Here is a 13,179-nt window from a genome sequence, read left to right as displayed (position 1 = left end):
TGTTTTGCTTGAAACAGAATGTCGGGTGGTGGATGGTTACTTTACAATAATGTGGCCAGACCATAACATGGCCTAATTCTCTCTATAATTATGAACTGTGATAACATTAACATCAAGATTGTTATAATATTGCTTTCAAACACCGACGTGTTACGTTAATCGACGACTTGCTCCATGTCTAATTGTCAGGCTGTCTTGGTTTTGTCTGCGGGCCCTGTGCGCGTGCTGCTTCTGCCGAGCGGGGTTTGTTTACGGAAGTGACTCTGTGTGCGCCTTTTTGTTTTCTCTCAGCCCTGGTCCTCGCTGCTGCGCAACTGGAACGTATTGGCCGTCACGCACCCTGGCTACATGGCCTTCCTCACGTACGACGAAGTCAAAGCACGGCTGCAGAAGTACATCAGCAAGCCCGGCAGGTCTGTGTAGCATGTGTCTCCTTTTATCTATATTTATATACATTTTTTACACCTACTCAACTGTTGAGCACAGACATGAAGTCTCGAAATATTAAGTGGCCAGCAACAAACAGCACCGCCAGAGTGGTAACTCTGATATGAGTGGACACGGTTCTTGAATTTAGCAAGGTTATTATCAGATCGTGGTGGGGGGGGGGGGAAGCGGTGATGGGAGGAGGGAGGAGGAGATACCAAAGTGGAGCCATGCGAGGGAAGAAGCAGAAAGAGAAGCATTGTGACCTGCAGTGTGGTGAGTGGGTGAATAGGTGAATGGTTGAGTGGGTGAGAGTGAGTGTTATAGTGACCTGCAGTCTGGTAAACCATTTCCTCAACATGGTGTACGCTTTCCAAAACTCTAGCCATTGTGTATGAAGACGGGGCACTCTCCAGCAACAGGCATGTATTGCACTGTGGATTGTTGATTTCGATTTGTTCGCGTTACCGATAACCGCCCGCAAGTAAGCAATACAAATTGATGCTCGGTTTTCCACAAATCCGATTGTGACAGCACTCCCAAAAAATACTTAAACTATTAAAGTATTTATCTTTTACCAGGTAAGGCCCACTGATCTGTATAGCTTTTTTTCTGAAGCAACCTGGCCACCGATGATAGCTCAATTAAGTCGCTTATGTGGAAATGTATGACAGCCAAACACTCTAAACACGCGTTGATTATTAAAGTGAAGGGGGAAAAAATTACGCGACCACGGGGGAAACGTGCATGCTGTAAAGATGTGGCATCTCGACCTGTAGCTAATCACAAACTCTCGTGGATATCCAGCAAACAGTCCTTATCTTCAGGCTCACTTTGTGCATTGGAACAATCAAGCTGAGATGATTAGGCATGAGGTTGCCAATATTATTGAGAACAGTAAATTGACAAAAACAAATTAGTTTGAGTGAGGCAAAAGCCTTAAGAGAACTGAGACCAAATAAAGATATCGAAATTATTGCCGCTGATAAGGGCCGATCAACTGTTGTGATGCCCCGTGAGGATTATGATAATAAAATCAAAGATTTACACTGAAGGTACCCATACTCTTTGGGTCTTTTGGTAAAGTCACGTAGATAGAAAAATAATAGATCACGACGTTTCGATCGCACCACAAGCAATCGTCTTTAGGTGAGAGAGAGAAACCTACTGAAACAAGGTCTTGTATAGGCCTGAGATGGGAGTCCCCTTGGGGTAAGAGGGTGGGGCGAGAGATGGTCTCCCTGAGGCTGTGGAAGTGGCCATTGTATTGGGATAGATTCGCTTGTCAATGTACGAGCTTAGTATGTCGATGCATCGGTGACTTGCCTAGTAATGCACTGCATCGGTGACTGAGTGAGTAGGACATCCAGCCTGTCAATACAAAGACATCCAACCTAGTAATGCAACTCAGAGAGTCGGGCTAACATCGACAGGAAGGATGGAAACATCACAGCAGGTTAAGACTTTACCTGGTTAATCACGTCTTTGCAATGATTGCTCAAATTGTACCCATCTTCTCAGTTGAAGTTGTGTCTGTGTTTATATATCTGGATGGCTTCATGAACAAATCTTTGATGATAGCCGGTGGGTTTACAGAGTGATTTCCTGCAATCACGAAAGCTTTAAATCAAGATTTGAAGGTACCCACTTTTAAAATTAAACGAGACCCAACCAACATCTTGGAACATAAGACACCGGCAATCATTGCCAAGTCATACATTCCCAAGGAAGAGCAATACCTGATAAAACCAAGGGTGTCAAAACCACAGTCTTTATGGACTACCAGAAATTCACAAACCTGATGTCCGATTTAAGATCCATAGTTAGTACAATAGGCTCTGCCACATTTCAATTAGTACAATACGTAACGAAACAAATACAGCCCTACCCTCGGTAGGACCTCTTCGTTCATTAAAAACTCCAGAACATCTCGTAAATATAATTTAAATATTAAGCTTAACCCTAATCATAGGTTTTTGATGTGACCTCTCTGTTCATGAGGGTTCTGGTCATTGAGTCAATTAAATGACTCTACTCTGGTAAAGAATACAGGTTTAGCCAAAGCTATACCACAACTAGCTGAACACTGTTTAAAGAACACCTATTTCTTGTGGAAAGGTGATTCCATAAACAAAAGGAATGAGCAGGAATGGGCTCTCCTTTGTCTCCTGTGATAGAAAATTTGTACGTGGAAGATTTTGAAGCAATGGCACTAGCTTTAAGCACACTAAAACCCTCTGGTTGGTTTAAATGTGGATGACACACTGGTGGTCTGGCCACATGGCAAAGATACACTTAACGAATTTCTAAATCATCTCAACTCTCAGAACCCATCCATCCAGTTAACCATGGAAGTGGAAGTTGAGAGAACTCTCCCATGTGTGGATATTTTGCTCGGGCGCAGCCGAAATGGTAAAATAACACACAGCGTTTACCAAAACAAAACGCGCACTGGCGCCTATCTGAATGCAGAGTCACGCCATCATCCAGCACAGAAATTATCTCTCATCAAGATGTTCATACATCGGGCTAAGAAAGTGTCAGATGGTGATAGTCTGAGTAGTGAAATTAAACATGTTAAAGCAGCGCTGCAGTTGAATGGTTACAATTATGCTTAAATCAACAGGGCACTGAATGTCAAAACCAAATAAAATAACACCAGAGTTTAAACTGAACCAAGTAATTAAAACTATTCAAATACCGTACATTACAGGAGTAACTGACAAACTAGCTAGATTTTTGGAAAAAGAAAACATCTGAGTCAGATTTGGAACGGCACATAAAATACAGAAACTAATATCATCTGGTACGAAATATGTTTTACCGACGCTATCAACAGGTGTGTACCAGATTAATTGCACTTTTGGCAAATGCTTTGTTGGGCAGACAGGACAAATGATCAGCACGAGACTAAAAGAACATCAAAGGAATATTAAATCCTCCCAAATACAACTGTCGGCAGTGGCAGAACACGCGTGTCGATAAGGATACTCAATTTATTTTGATAATGTTGAAGTTCTGTGCAAAACTAGTTACTACTGGCCAAGGCTATTTAGAGAATTTATCGAAATTAAGATAGAAAAATTATTTTAACTATTCGAATAGCTACAGGCTTATTGCTGCTTGGGAGCGAATTATCAAATACATGGTTTAAATGCATGCCTAATACAGGTCACCATAGGTCAGTGGGGACCTGTACGCAGACAATAACAGGTGCTGCTATTTTATTGCACGCAAACGACAAGCGGTACAAGAACAATGTGTATGCATAATGTTGATTACCAAATGAATAACCCAACTGGCAATAGATACCCATTGTCATTTACATGCATTAATTCATCCCCCCCTTCGCACGAGAGACTAAAGTGACATCACATCTCCCCCTCTATTTAAGGAACGAGGATTTCTCCACCTGAAGAAGCTATTTGTTATTACTGGCGAAACGTTGTACTTGGATAGTAAATGTTGTGGATTTGCTGGCTAACACACCGGTGTGCTGTACTACTAATGAATTTGCACGATTTGTTTACGTGACAAACCTTACTAATTGGCTGTGTCGGGTGGTGGCGGGTTTAACAACACATTTACGCGATCTAACCCAAAAATATATTATGCAGGAAATAATGGTTTTAAATCCACACAATTAAAAAAGAGCATTTATGCTCGGACAATAATTTGAATCATCCGGAGTTAATCTTCCCGAACTAATTCCCCGTTACACACAAACTCTAAATGGTAGTGGTGCAAATTAATGTAAATTTATATTAAAGTTAATCTCATTTTTTGCTCTCTTGTTCCCTGACCAACATTTCCATTAATGTCAAGGTCACGTTTGCTTGGAAAATTGCAATGCTTTCCTCCCCGTGTGCAGAACATTGCGGTTATAAATATCCACAAGTGGTTCGGAGTACACCATAATGTGAACTTTGCAACCTGAACGTGGTTTCCGGCCACGAATATCGTCAGTGGCGAGTGACAGTGGAACCGGTTGTATGGTCAACACTGACCAGCACAGTGCGGCACAACAACCCCATGACCAACACGGTATGGAGTTGGTCTTTATACGGCAATGGATTTTCCAACAGCTGTAAATTACTGTTCTTACCTATAAATGTAATTTTTTGTCTGTCTGTGTCTGTGGACGCACACTTGCGAAGGATTTGGCTCTCAAACGGTGGGGTTTACATAAAAAAAGTAGCTAGGTACCACACCGTAAGCCCAGTGGTGAGCCAACGCTATTCTGTTTTCCCGCCCGTCAACTTAAAAGTAGTTAAATGAACGTTTTAGCGTGATTGTTTATTCATTTATTTTCTCTCTCCGCTCAGCTCGGAACACAGCTGACCAGGGGTTGCCCCTGGCAACCCATATGCATTATCGGTCGGGGGGGGGGGGGTAGTTCTCATTCATGTTAAAAATGCTAACAAAAAATGTACACAATGCTGAGGTTAGATAGTATTATTGTAGCGCGGGCGGGGGGAGCGGCCCAGCCCCCAGCCTGCCAAGGTGCCACCTCGGCCGATTGGCCAATCTAGGCGAGGCTGGGGGCTCTGCACGGGACTAGACCTCACCACGGCAATGTTAAGTAAGTTATATTTTCTTGCTGCTTTGGCTAAACTCGCGTACATAGAAAACTGATGTTTAAAAAATAAGTTTGGAAATAAGAAAATCAGTTTTGTAAACATTAAATTAATAATTCTTGTGTGCGGACAACTTTTTTATTGCTTCTTTCGCTAAACTCGCGTAGATAGAAACCTATTTTTTAAATAATCACCTTGTAAATATTTAATTAATATTCCTTGTGTGCAGGCAACTATTTCATTTTCTTGCTTCTTTCGCTAAACTTGCGTACATTCAAACCTAATTTTTAATTAATTACCTTGCTTTGATACAAATAACAATTTTTGTGTGCAGACAACTCATTTCACAATTTACTTGGTTATTATTTTTATTATTACGTGTGTGTGTGTGTGTCTAATGTTGATGTGTGCGTCTGAGTCCATGTGTGTGTCTGCGACGATTTGTGTGTGTGTGTACGTCTGTGTGTGTGTCTATAACCAGGAAAGGCACGGCGCAGAGATCTCCCAAGCTAAATGCTGAGGGAGGGTGGCGTTTGTGCACAGACTGCTCTATATGACATCATAACAACAGTCTGGACCACTGGACGGGTTCCGCAGGATTGGAAGGATGCCCTGGTGGTCCCCCTCTTTAAGAAGGTGGACCGCACAGACTGTAACAACTACAGGGGCATCTCACTCCTCAGTGTGCCAGGAAAGGTCCTGGCAAGGATTATTCAACATTGCCTTGCCAGGCACGCTGAGGAGAGGCTTGCAGAGCCCCAATGCGGTTTCAGGAAAGGGCGGTCCTGCACAGATGCCATATTTTCTGTCCGTCTGCTACAGCAGAGGTGTAGGGAATTCCAGCAAGACCTATATCTCTGCTTTATTGACCTGGTCAAGGCCTATGATACCATCAGTAGGCCTGAGCTCTGGGTTGTTCTTGGTGCTTTTGGAGTTCCTGACCCTCTGCTCACGATCATTAAGAACTTTCATGATGGTGAGCGGGCCCGGGTAAAACTACGTGGCCGGGAGTCGGAGCCATTCCCTGTACACCTTGGGGTGTGACAGGGATGTCCTCTGGCTACCACATTATTTAACATCTATTTTGACCACGTAGTTCGTAAAGCCTTCAATAGCTGTACCGGGGGAATGTCCATTTGGTACAGATATAATGGAAGGCTGATCGATGCCCGGGTGCGGTCAAAGGATGGCTCCCTATTGCTCAACCACGTTATGTATGCTGATGATGTGGTAATAGCTGCTCATTCAGAGGAGGAGTTGGAGATGCCGCTGCTGAGACTGGAGAGTGCCACTAAGAGATGGGGCCTTACCATCAGCCCCACCAAAACTAAGCACCTGCCTGGGTATTTTGTACCATCGGACACTCCACCCCCACAACTCCCAATCAGTGATGGGACAGTTGTGGAGAGAGTGGAGAGTTTCCCATACCTGGGCAGTGTGCTTATGACCGGCTCCAGTTTAACAGCAGAGGCTTCACTCCGAATCAGTCGAGCGGCAATATTTTTTTATCGGTTGCGTAATGCTGTGTGGAAGCTACCTGGTCTATCGCTCTGCACTAAGCTTCAGGTCTTCACGGCCACGGTCATTCCCTCCCTTCTCTACGCTTGCGAAACGTGGACCCCCCTAATGGAACATCTTCGCCTGTTAGAAACATTTAGGTTAGCCTGCCTACGATCCATCCTGGGTTAAACCAGGCTGGATTGTGTGAGGAGCTCACAAATCTTTGAAATATCTGGGCAAGGTTCCATCGGTGAGCTCCTCCGGCAGGCAAGGCTGCGTTGGCTGGGTCATGTTGCCCGCATGCCCAGCCACCGCATGCCGGAAGAGCTTTTGTTCGGCTGGATCGAGGGGGCTAAATGGGCGCGGCACGGACTGGTACCAGTGGTGTCAAGATCGACCTCTGTGGAGGAGGCTCGTGAAGGACGCTACTGGGCAGTTGGAGGCAGTCGCCCTCCAACAACAACGGAGGGCGGAGGAGCGACGCTCACAACAATGAGCGGAGCGCCGGGTGGCTAAAGCACAGCAGGTTGGCACGGTAGGGGGCACAGGTGGTGCATCAGCCAGTCATCTTAGTCGACCCATGGCACCTTGTCTGCCCCGTGACCTCCTGTCAGCGGGCGTTCGACACTTCACGTGGCCTCAAGGTGCACATGGCCTGGCACAAGCGTCGTGGTGACGTCACCGCCACTTAGTGGCGAATGGCGGTTGTTGTTGTGAGTTGCTGTGTGTGTGTGTGTGTGGGTAAGTCGATGTGTTTGTGTATGGGTCAATGTCTAAGTCTAAGTCGATGAGTGTCTGTCTTTTTCACCTGGGCAACGCCGGGTACTTCCCGCTAGTCTTACGTATGAACGTCATTTTTTGTCTGTCTGTGGACGCACACTTGCGAAGGAATTGGCTTGCAAACCGTCGGGTTTACGTTTTAAAGAAGTAGCCGGGTACCACGCCGTAAGCCCCGTGGTGAGCCAGCGCTATTCCGTTTTCCCATCGGTCAACTTTAAAGTAGTTAAATAAAAATGTAGTGGCATTTATGATTATTATTTAATTACTCTGGTTCTTTCGGTAAAGTCACGTAAGTAGAAAAAATAATAATATATCACGACTTTTTGATTGCAACACAAGTGGTCGTCCTCGGGCGGAAAAAATAATCCAGCAGTGGAACTGCTGAACCAGCGAGAGAGCTGTTACAACAAGAGGTTATTTATGTGGCGATGGGCAAGCAAGCGGGGTCTGAGCTGGAAAGGAATTCCATCCCCGGACGCAAGCACGTCAGTTGTGTTAATGGGGGAGATTAGGGAAAGAGAGATTAGGGAGAGATTAGCATGAAATGAGCTTCCGTCGCCGCATAAAGAGTATCATCCCCGCATATGCGCACAACAGCAGTGTTAATGGGAGATTAGCACTGTGTTGATGGGAGAGATTCGGCAGGGAGATTAGGTGGATTAGTAAGTTAATGTCACGTCTATGTGTAACACAAGCTGCGGCGCTGCCAGCGGCGCTGCCAACTGCGCTTTGAGGCAAGCGCGTCCACGCAAGAGAACCACCGCAATGGTGGTCGCGCCAGTGAGACACAACCCCATCACACAGCCAGAACCATCGATACATCGGCTAAGGGAGCAGAGGTGGCCATGTTCGTCAGACCCCAGCCCATTAATGCAGAGGCACCTAACAGGGCAATGTAACTCAGAGTCGGAGATAACAGCCAAACGGCATTTTTCATTATTTCCTCGCGCCGCTAAAGCTGCCTGGAGGTTGCCCCTAGCAACATACGTGTCATCGGTGGATGGGGGGGGGGGATTTCTCATTCGCATTAAAAATGGAAATAAGAAAACACACAACGCTGAGGTAAATTCATCAAAGTGTCATGTCATAGCACTTGGATACTATTATTGTAGCGCGGGCGAGGGGATGGTGGGGGGCGGGGGTTGCGGCCCAGCCCTCAGCCGGCCAAGGTACCACCGGGGCCAGCTGGGCAATCTAGGCGAGGACGGGGGCTATGCACGGGACTAGGCCTCACCACGCCACTGTCAGGTGAGTACTTTGTGCTGTAGAGTCTATATACTGCTATAGAGTCGGCATGTACTACTGTAGTGATAGCAGGTACCACCACAGACAGTATGTACTGCTGTGTTATCATAGCAGGTACCACTACAGTATGCACTGATGTAGTGAAAGCAGGGACCACCACAGTCATATGCACTGCTGTAGTGAAAACAGGAACCACCACAGTATGCACTGCTGTTATAGCAGGTACCACCACAGTATGCACTGCTGTAATCATAACAGTTACACCACAGTCAGTATGCACTGCTATCGTGAAAGCAGGAACCACCACAGTATGCTCTGCTGTAATCATAGCAGATACCACCACAGCCAGTATGCACTGCTGTATTCATAGCAGGATACCACCACAGTCAGTCGGCACTACTGTAGTGAAAGCAGGTACCACCACAGTCGCTATGCATTGCTGTAGTGATAGCAGATACAACCACGGTCAGTATGCACTGCTATAATCATAGTAGGTAACACCACAGCAGTATGCTCTGCTGTAATCATAGCAGGTACACCACAGCAGTATGTTCTGCTGTAATCATAGCAGGTACCACCACAGCAGTATGCTCTGCTTTAATCATAGCAGATACCACCACAGCCAGTATGCACTGCTGTAGTTACAGCAGGTACCACCAAAGTCGGTATGCACTGATGTAGTGATAGCAGGTAACCACAATCGATATGCACTGCTGTAATAATCGTTGATACTGCTATCGAATTGGTAGATACTACTATAGAGTTAGTAGATACTAAAACAGTCAGTATATACCACTACGGTCAGTCTATACTGCTGCAGTCAATAGATACTACTATACAGTCAGTAGATACTACTACGGTCAGTAACAACTGCTATAGAGTCAGCAGCTACTACTATACAGTCAGTAGATACTACTACGGTCAGTAACAACTGCTATAGAGTCAGCAGCTACTACTATAGAGTTAGCAGTTACTACTATAGAGTTAGCAGTTACTACTATACAGTCGGTATATACTACTGTAGGAACAGTAGATACTTCTACGGTCAGTAGATACTACTTACTCTGTTGTATGTGGGATGTGTAGGTATATAAACCTACGTGGGGGTAAATATATTTTCTGAGGGGGGGTCGACAATTTTTGCAAACCTTTTAGATCAACTATTTACCCCCCACTTTCTATAACTTTTTTGACTTCTGCAATCCTCTTATAATTTTGTTGGTGGATAAATGGACAAACGGCCCTCCGGCCTTTCACAATTGCTTGGTATCTGTGTATGTATATGTGTAATGTTTTTAAGAGAAGTTTTGAAATATATATTTTGCCCAGGCAACGCCGGGTACTTCCCACTAGATTTTTTTTTATATACCATTTCTCATCATTTACGTTCCATCGGGAAAATGTTTTTCTATCATGAAGTGGATATTAGATATTCACAATTATTATTGTTTGGATTTTTCGGTACGTCACGTAGAGCAATATTTTTTACAAAAAATTGCGATGTTTCGTTTGCAACACACACAATCGTCATCAAGAGAAAATTCACACTTGTTTCCTATAATATGCAGGGTAAATATTGTTTGAGTTATCTCAAACTGGTTTCATCTTAGTAACTCGGAATCAAAATGTATATTTATACTGGGGTAATCTGCAGTGCTATGAAGCACTTTTTCACAGATGTCCAGTATTCGTCCTGGGCACTGGCCCCATTCAATTCCTTGGCTGCTGATGCATCGTCTATCGCCTCTCCTTGCGGCGTGTACTGCCCAAGCCACTCGCGTTTCTTAACAGTTTGGACAATGTCATTAACCTGCATGTGTTCTCTAGGGTGCCACCGTGGTGTGTTAACTACCTTACCTGGTATACAGGAGGTCATGGGTTCAACCCCAACCCTGACGCCTGCTTTATTTTTGAGTTTGCCTGTCTCTTTCTGTGGTCGCGTGGATTTTTCTCGGTCCTCCGGTTTTTCCCTCCACAATTAGAAACATGCGGTTACAGTTTGGCTGCTATAAATGTCCACGTTTTTGATAAGCCACTTCGTTGAGCGATCATTTGTGGCCAGATCACTTCTGAAAGCAGCTGTAGAGCTCAGTCGGCATTACCTGGTAAGATAAAACTAGTAAAACAAATATAGTATTTTTACATCAAAACCAGTACTGTTCAGTAAGCGCGTGCGTTGTATATGTAACGATGGCTGATCAGTGTTTTACGTAGCATTTTAGCGGCCACTTTTGAGATCGTAACAAAGTGGCTTTGTTTATTCATTTTTCTTGTTTTTCTTGTTTTTCAGTTACATATTCCGGTTGAGCTGTACACGGCTTGGCCAGTGGGCAATCGGCTACGTGACAGCTGATGGAAACATTCTCCAAACAATACCACACAACAAACCACTTTTCCAAGCCCTCATTGACGGTTACCGCGAAGGCTTGTAAGTAAACACACGTCCCAGTGCCGCGCGCGTCCCAGCACCCGAGCATTAAAAAATATATTAAAAATTAAATTTTCACCTTGAGACTTGTGATGGTGGATAAAGCTCCAGGTAGTTCGTAAAGCCACGACACGATACACTTGGGCATCCAGAGAAAATCGTGTTGCCTTACTGTTTGCTTTTTATTCTATTGCCTTTGTTGCAACCCTTGTTTAACTGTCCAGGGGTTGCGGTTCGTTCTGCAACTTACTCAGCTGGGATCACGCACAGCAGCAACATTGCCCCCTACTCTGATTGCTTGGCAGGACCCTCCTGAAAAAGAGTTGAAATTCAGCGAGGCCTTCCTTTGTAAATATTAATAATAATGACGTTTTCTTGTTACCCCACACGGCTGTCCACCCAGCAGTATAAATGGTTATACCACAGTCCATTAGATCGCGTGCGATGGGATAAAGTGTGGGTACTCCGACCTGTTGCAAAGCTATTGGCCAGGTGTGGAAGAAAAGGCCAAATACCATCTAGAGGGGTTCTAGATCTCCCGTTCCTGAAGAACACCACGTTATGGGACAAATGGCATTGTAATATGCAGGCTGAACAAAGGCTGAGGCACGCGGGTAGCATCTAGAAGCATCCAGCAGCATCCCACCTTGTGTGATGCTACGCCGTATCGGCCATACAACTGCGTATTCCTACTCGTGCGACTTAGTTCTGTTTACTCGATTGCTTTATCGCCAATTCGCATCCGCATTATAAAAAAATGTGTTCCCAATACATTCATCATTATATCCAACACGTGGCGTTATAGGAGAGCAGACTGTACAACCCATTTCCAAAGCCCGCTCACAGTTGCACCCGCGTACACGCACACCTGTGTGTGCATGGCTAATTGAAGCTTCACTCTGCCACGTAAATATATGTAATATACATGGTAGTTTTTTATATCGTTGAATGTGCTGGGTACTTGACATGACTTGGCATGATAGGTAGGGTAAGCAACTTGGAAGTTTGGAAAAGAGCGTGGGAGGAAAGTGTTGAGGTTGTGATGAGTGGAACACATGTACAGGATGGAAGAAGGCTTGTAAATAATGCAGGAGTTGTTAGTGTGCATCGATGACGTTTTCCACTCGACAAGGAGGAAAGTGAATTGACTGGTTGATATTTCTACGGTTGTTTATTTGGCTTTGCGGATTGGCGTTTATAAGTACGTCTTTGCTTGGTATGAAGCCAATGGCCGATTTAGCTGCACACTGTGGTGCCGTTGAACATTATTTGTGTGTGTGCTGCTTCTACTTCTGCTGCTGTGTCCCTGTACTGCAGTTACTTGTTTCCGGACGGCCGTAACCAAAACCCAGACCTGAGCGGCTTGTGCGAGCCTCTACCGCAAGACCATATCAAAGTCACCCAGGTGCGGAAAGGGACCACCGCTCCCACATCCCTTATCATACTTCTATCGTTTCTCAAAGAGTAATAAGGCATGAGCGAAAGTAGTTATACATACATGCGGTGGTTACCGTGCTCCCGTGAACTTCACCTATTGAATCCTGCACCCGTGATGAGGACTCTTTGACCAGACTGACACTGCACATCACAACCACTCATTCACATAGAATTAAACCTAACTCGTAGGTTTTCACAGCCAATAATTAGATTCACAATAGTTTATTTGGTTAAGCTACGTAACGATCTGGCTAAATCTGTGTTGCAAGACCCTTCACTACTCGACACGGTCAAACAAATTGCACTTTGTCACGTGTACGAGCATTTAACGCACCAGTTATTATACTCGCAATCAAACGTGGCAAGCGATTTACTACGTTACACATCTGAAATGTGGCCAACTCTTCAGCATAGCCCTGACATATAATTCCAGACGTCACTGGTTGCTAACCATGGTGCGTGTACGCGCGCGGGTCTGGGTTGTGCAGGAGCAGTACGAGTTGTACTGCGAGATGGGCTCCACGTTTCAGCTCTGCAAAATCTGTGCAGAGAACGACAAGGATGTGAAGATAGAGCCATGTGGCCACCTCATGTGCACGTCCTGCCTCACCGCGTGGCAGGTCCGTTGTTACACCTTGCTACCACAGCAAAAAGTTCCTGGGTTCGATTCCCGACCTCGGGCGTCTTTCTGTGTGGAGACTGTATTCTCTCCCCACTTCCCCCCCCTTCCTGCCCCCCCCCCTTGTTCTGCATGGGTTACCTCCTGCCTCACTGGTTTTCTTCCGA

General features: G+C 45.2%; 1 protein-coding gene across 1 annotated transcript in view; it reads left to right on the top strand.

Annotated features, from left to right (window-relative positions):
* LOC116948063 (E3 ubiquitin-protein ligase CBL-like) overlaps positions 1-13,179 on the top strand; it is an 82,902-nt gene that overhangs the window by 53,321 nt on the left and 16,402 nt on the right. Inside the window, exons 4-7 of the mRNA XM_032964371.2 lie at positions 292-413; positions 10,819-10,956; positions 12,274-12,361; positions 12,882-13,013. Coding sequence (XP_032820262.1) covers positions 292-413; positions 10,819-10,956; positions 12,274-12,361; positions 12,882-13,013 — 480 coding nt within the window. The remainder of the gene's footprint in view (positions 1-291; positions 414-10,818; positions 10,957-12,273; positions 12,362-12,881; positions 13,014-13,179) is intronic.

Source organism: Petromyzon marinus, chromosome 32, assembly GCF_048934315.1.
Source record: "Petromyzon marinus isolate PM22_M1 ecotype Great Lakes invasive population chromosome 32, UKy_Petmar_22M1.pri1.0, whole genome shotgun sequence".
NCBI lineage: Eukaryota > Metazoa > Chordata > Hyperoartia > Petromyzontiformes > Petromyzontidae > Petromyzon > Petromyzon marinus.
Note: the sequence above shows the minus strand (reverse complement) of the source record. Positions and strands in the feature narration are given on the sequence as shown.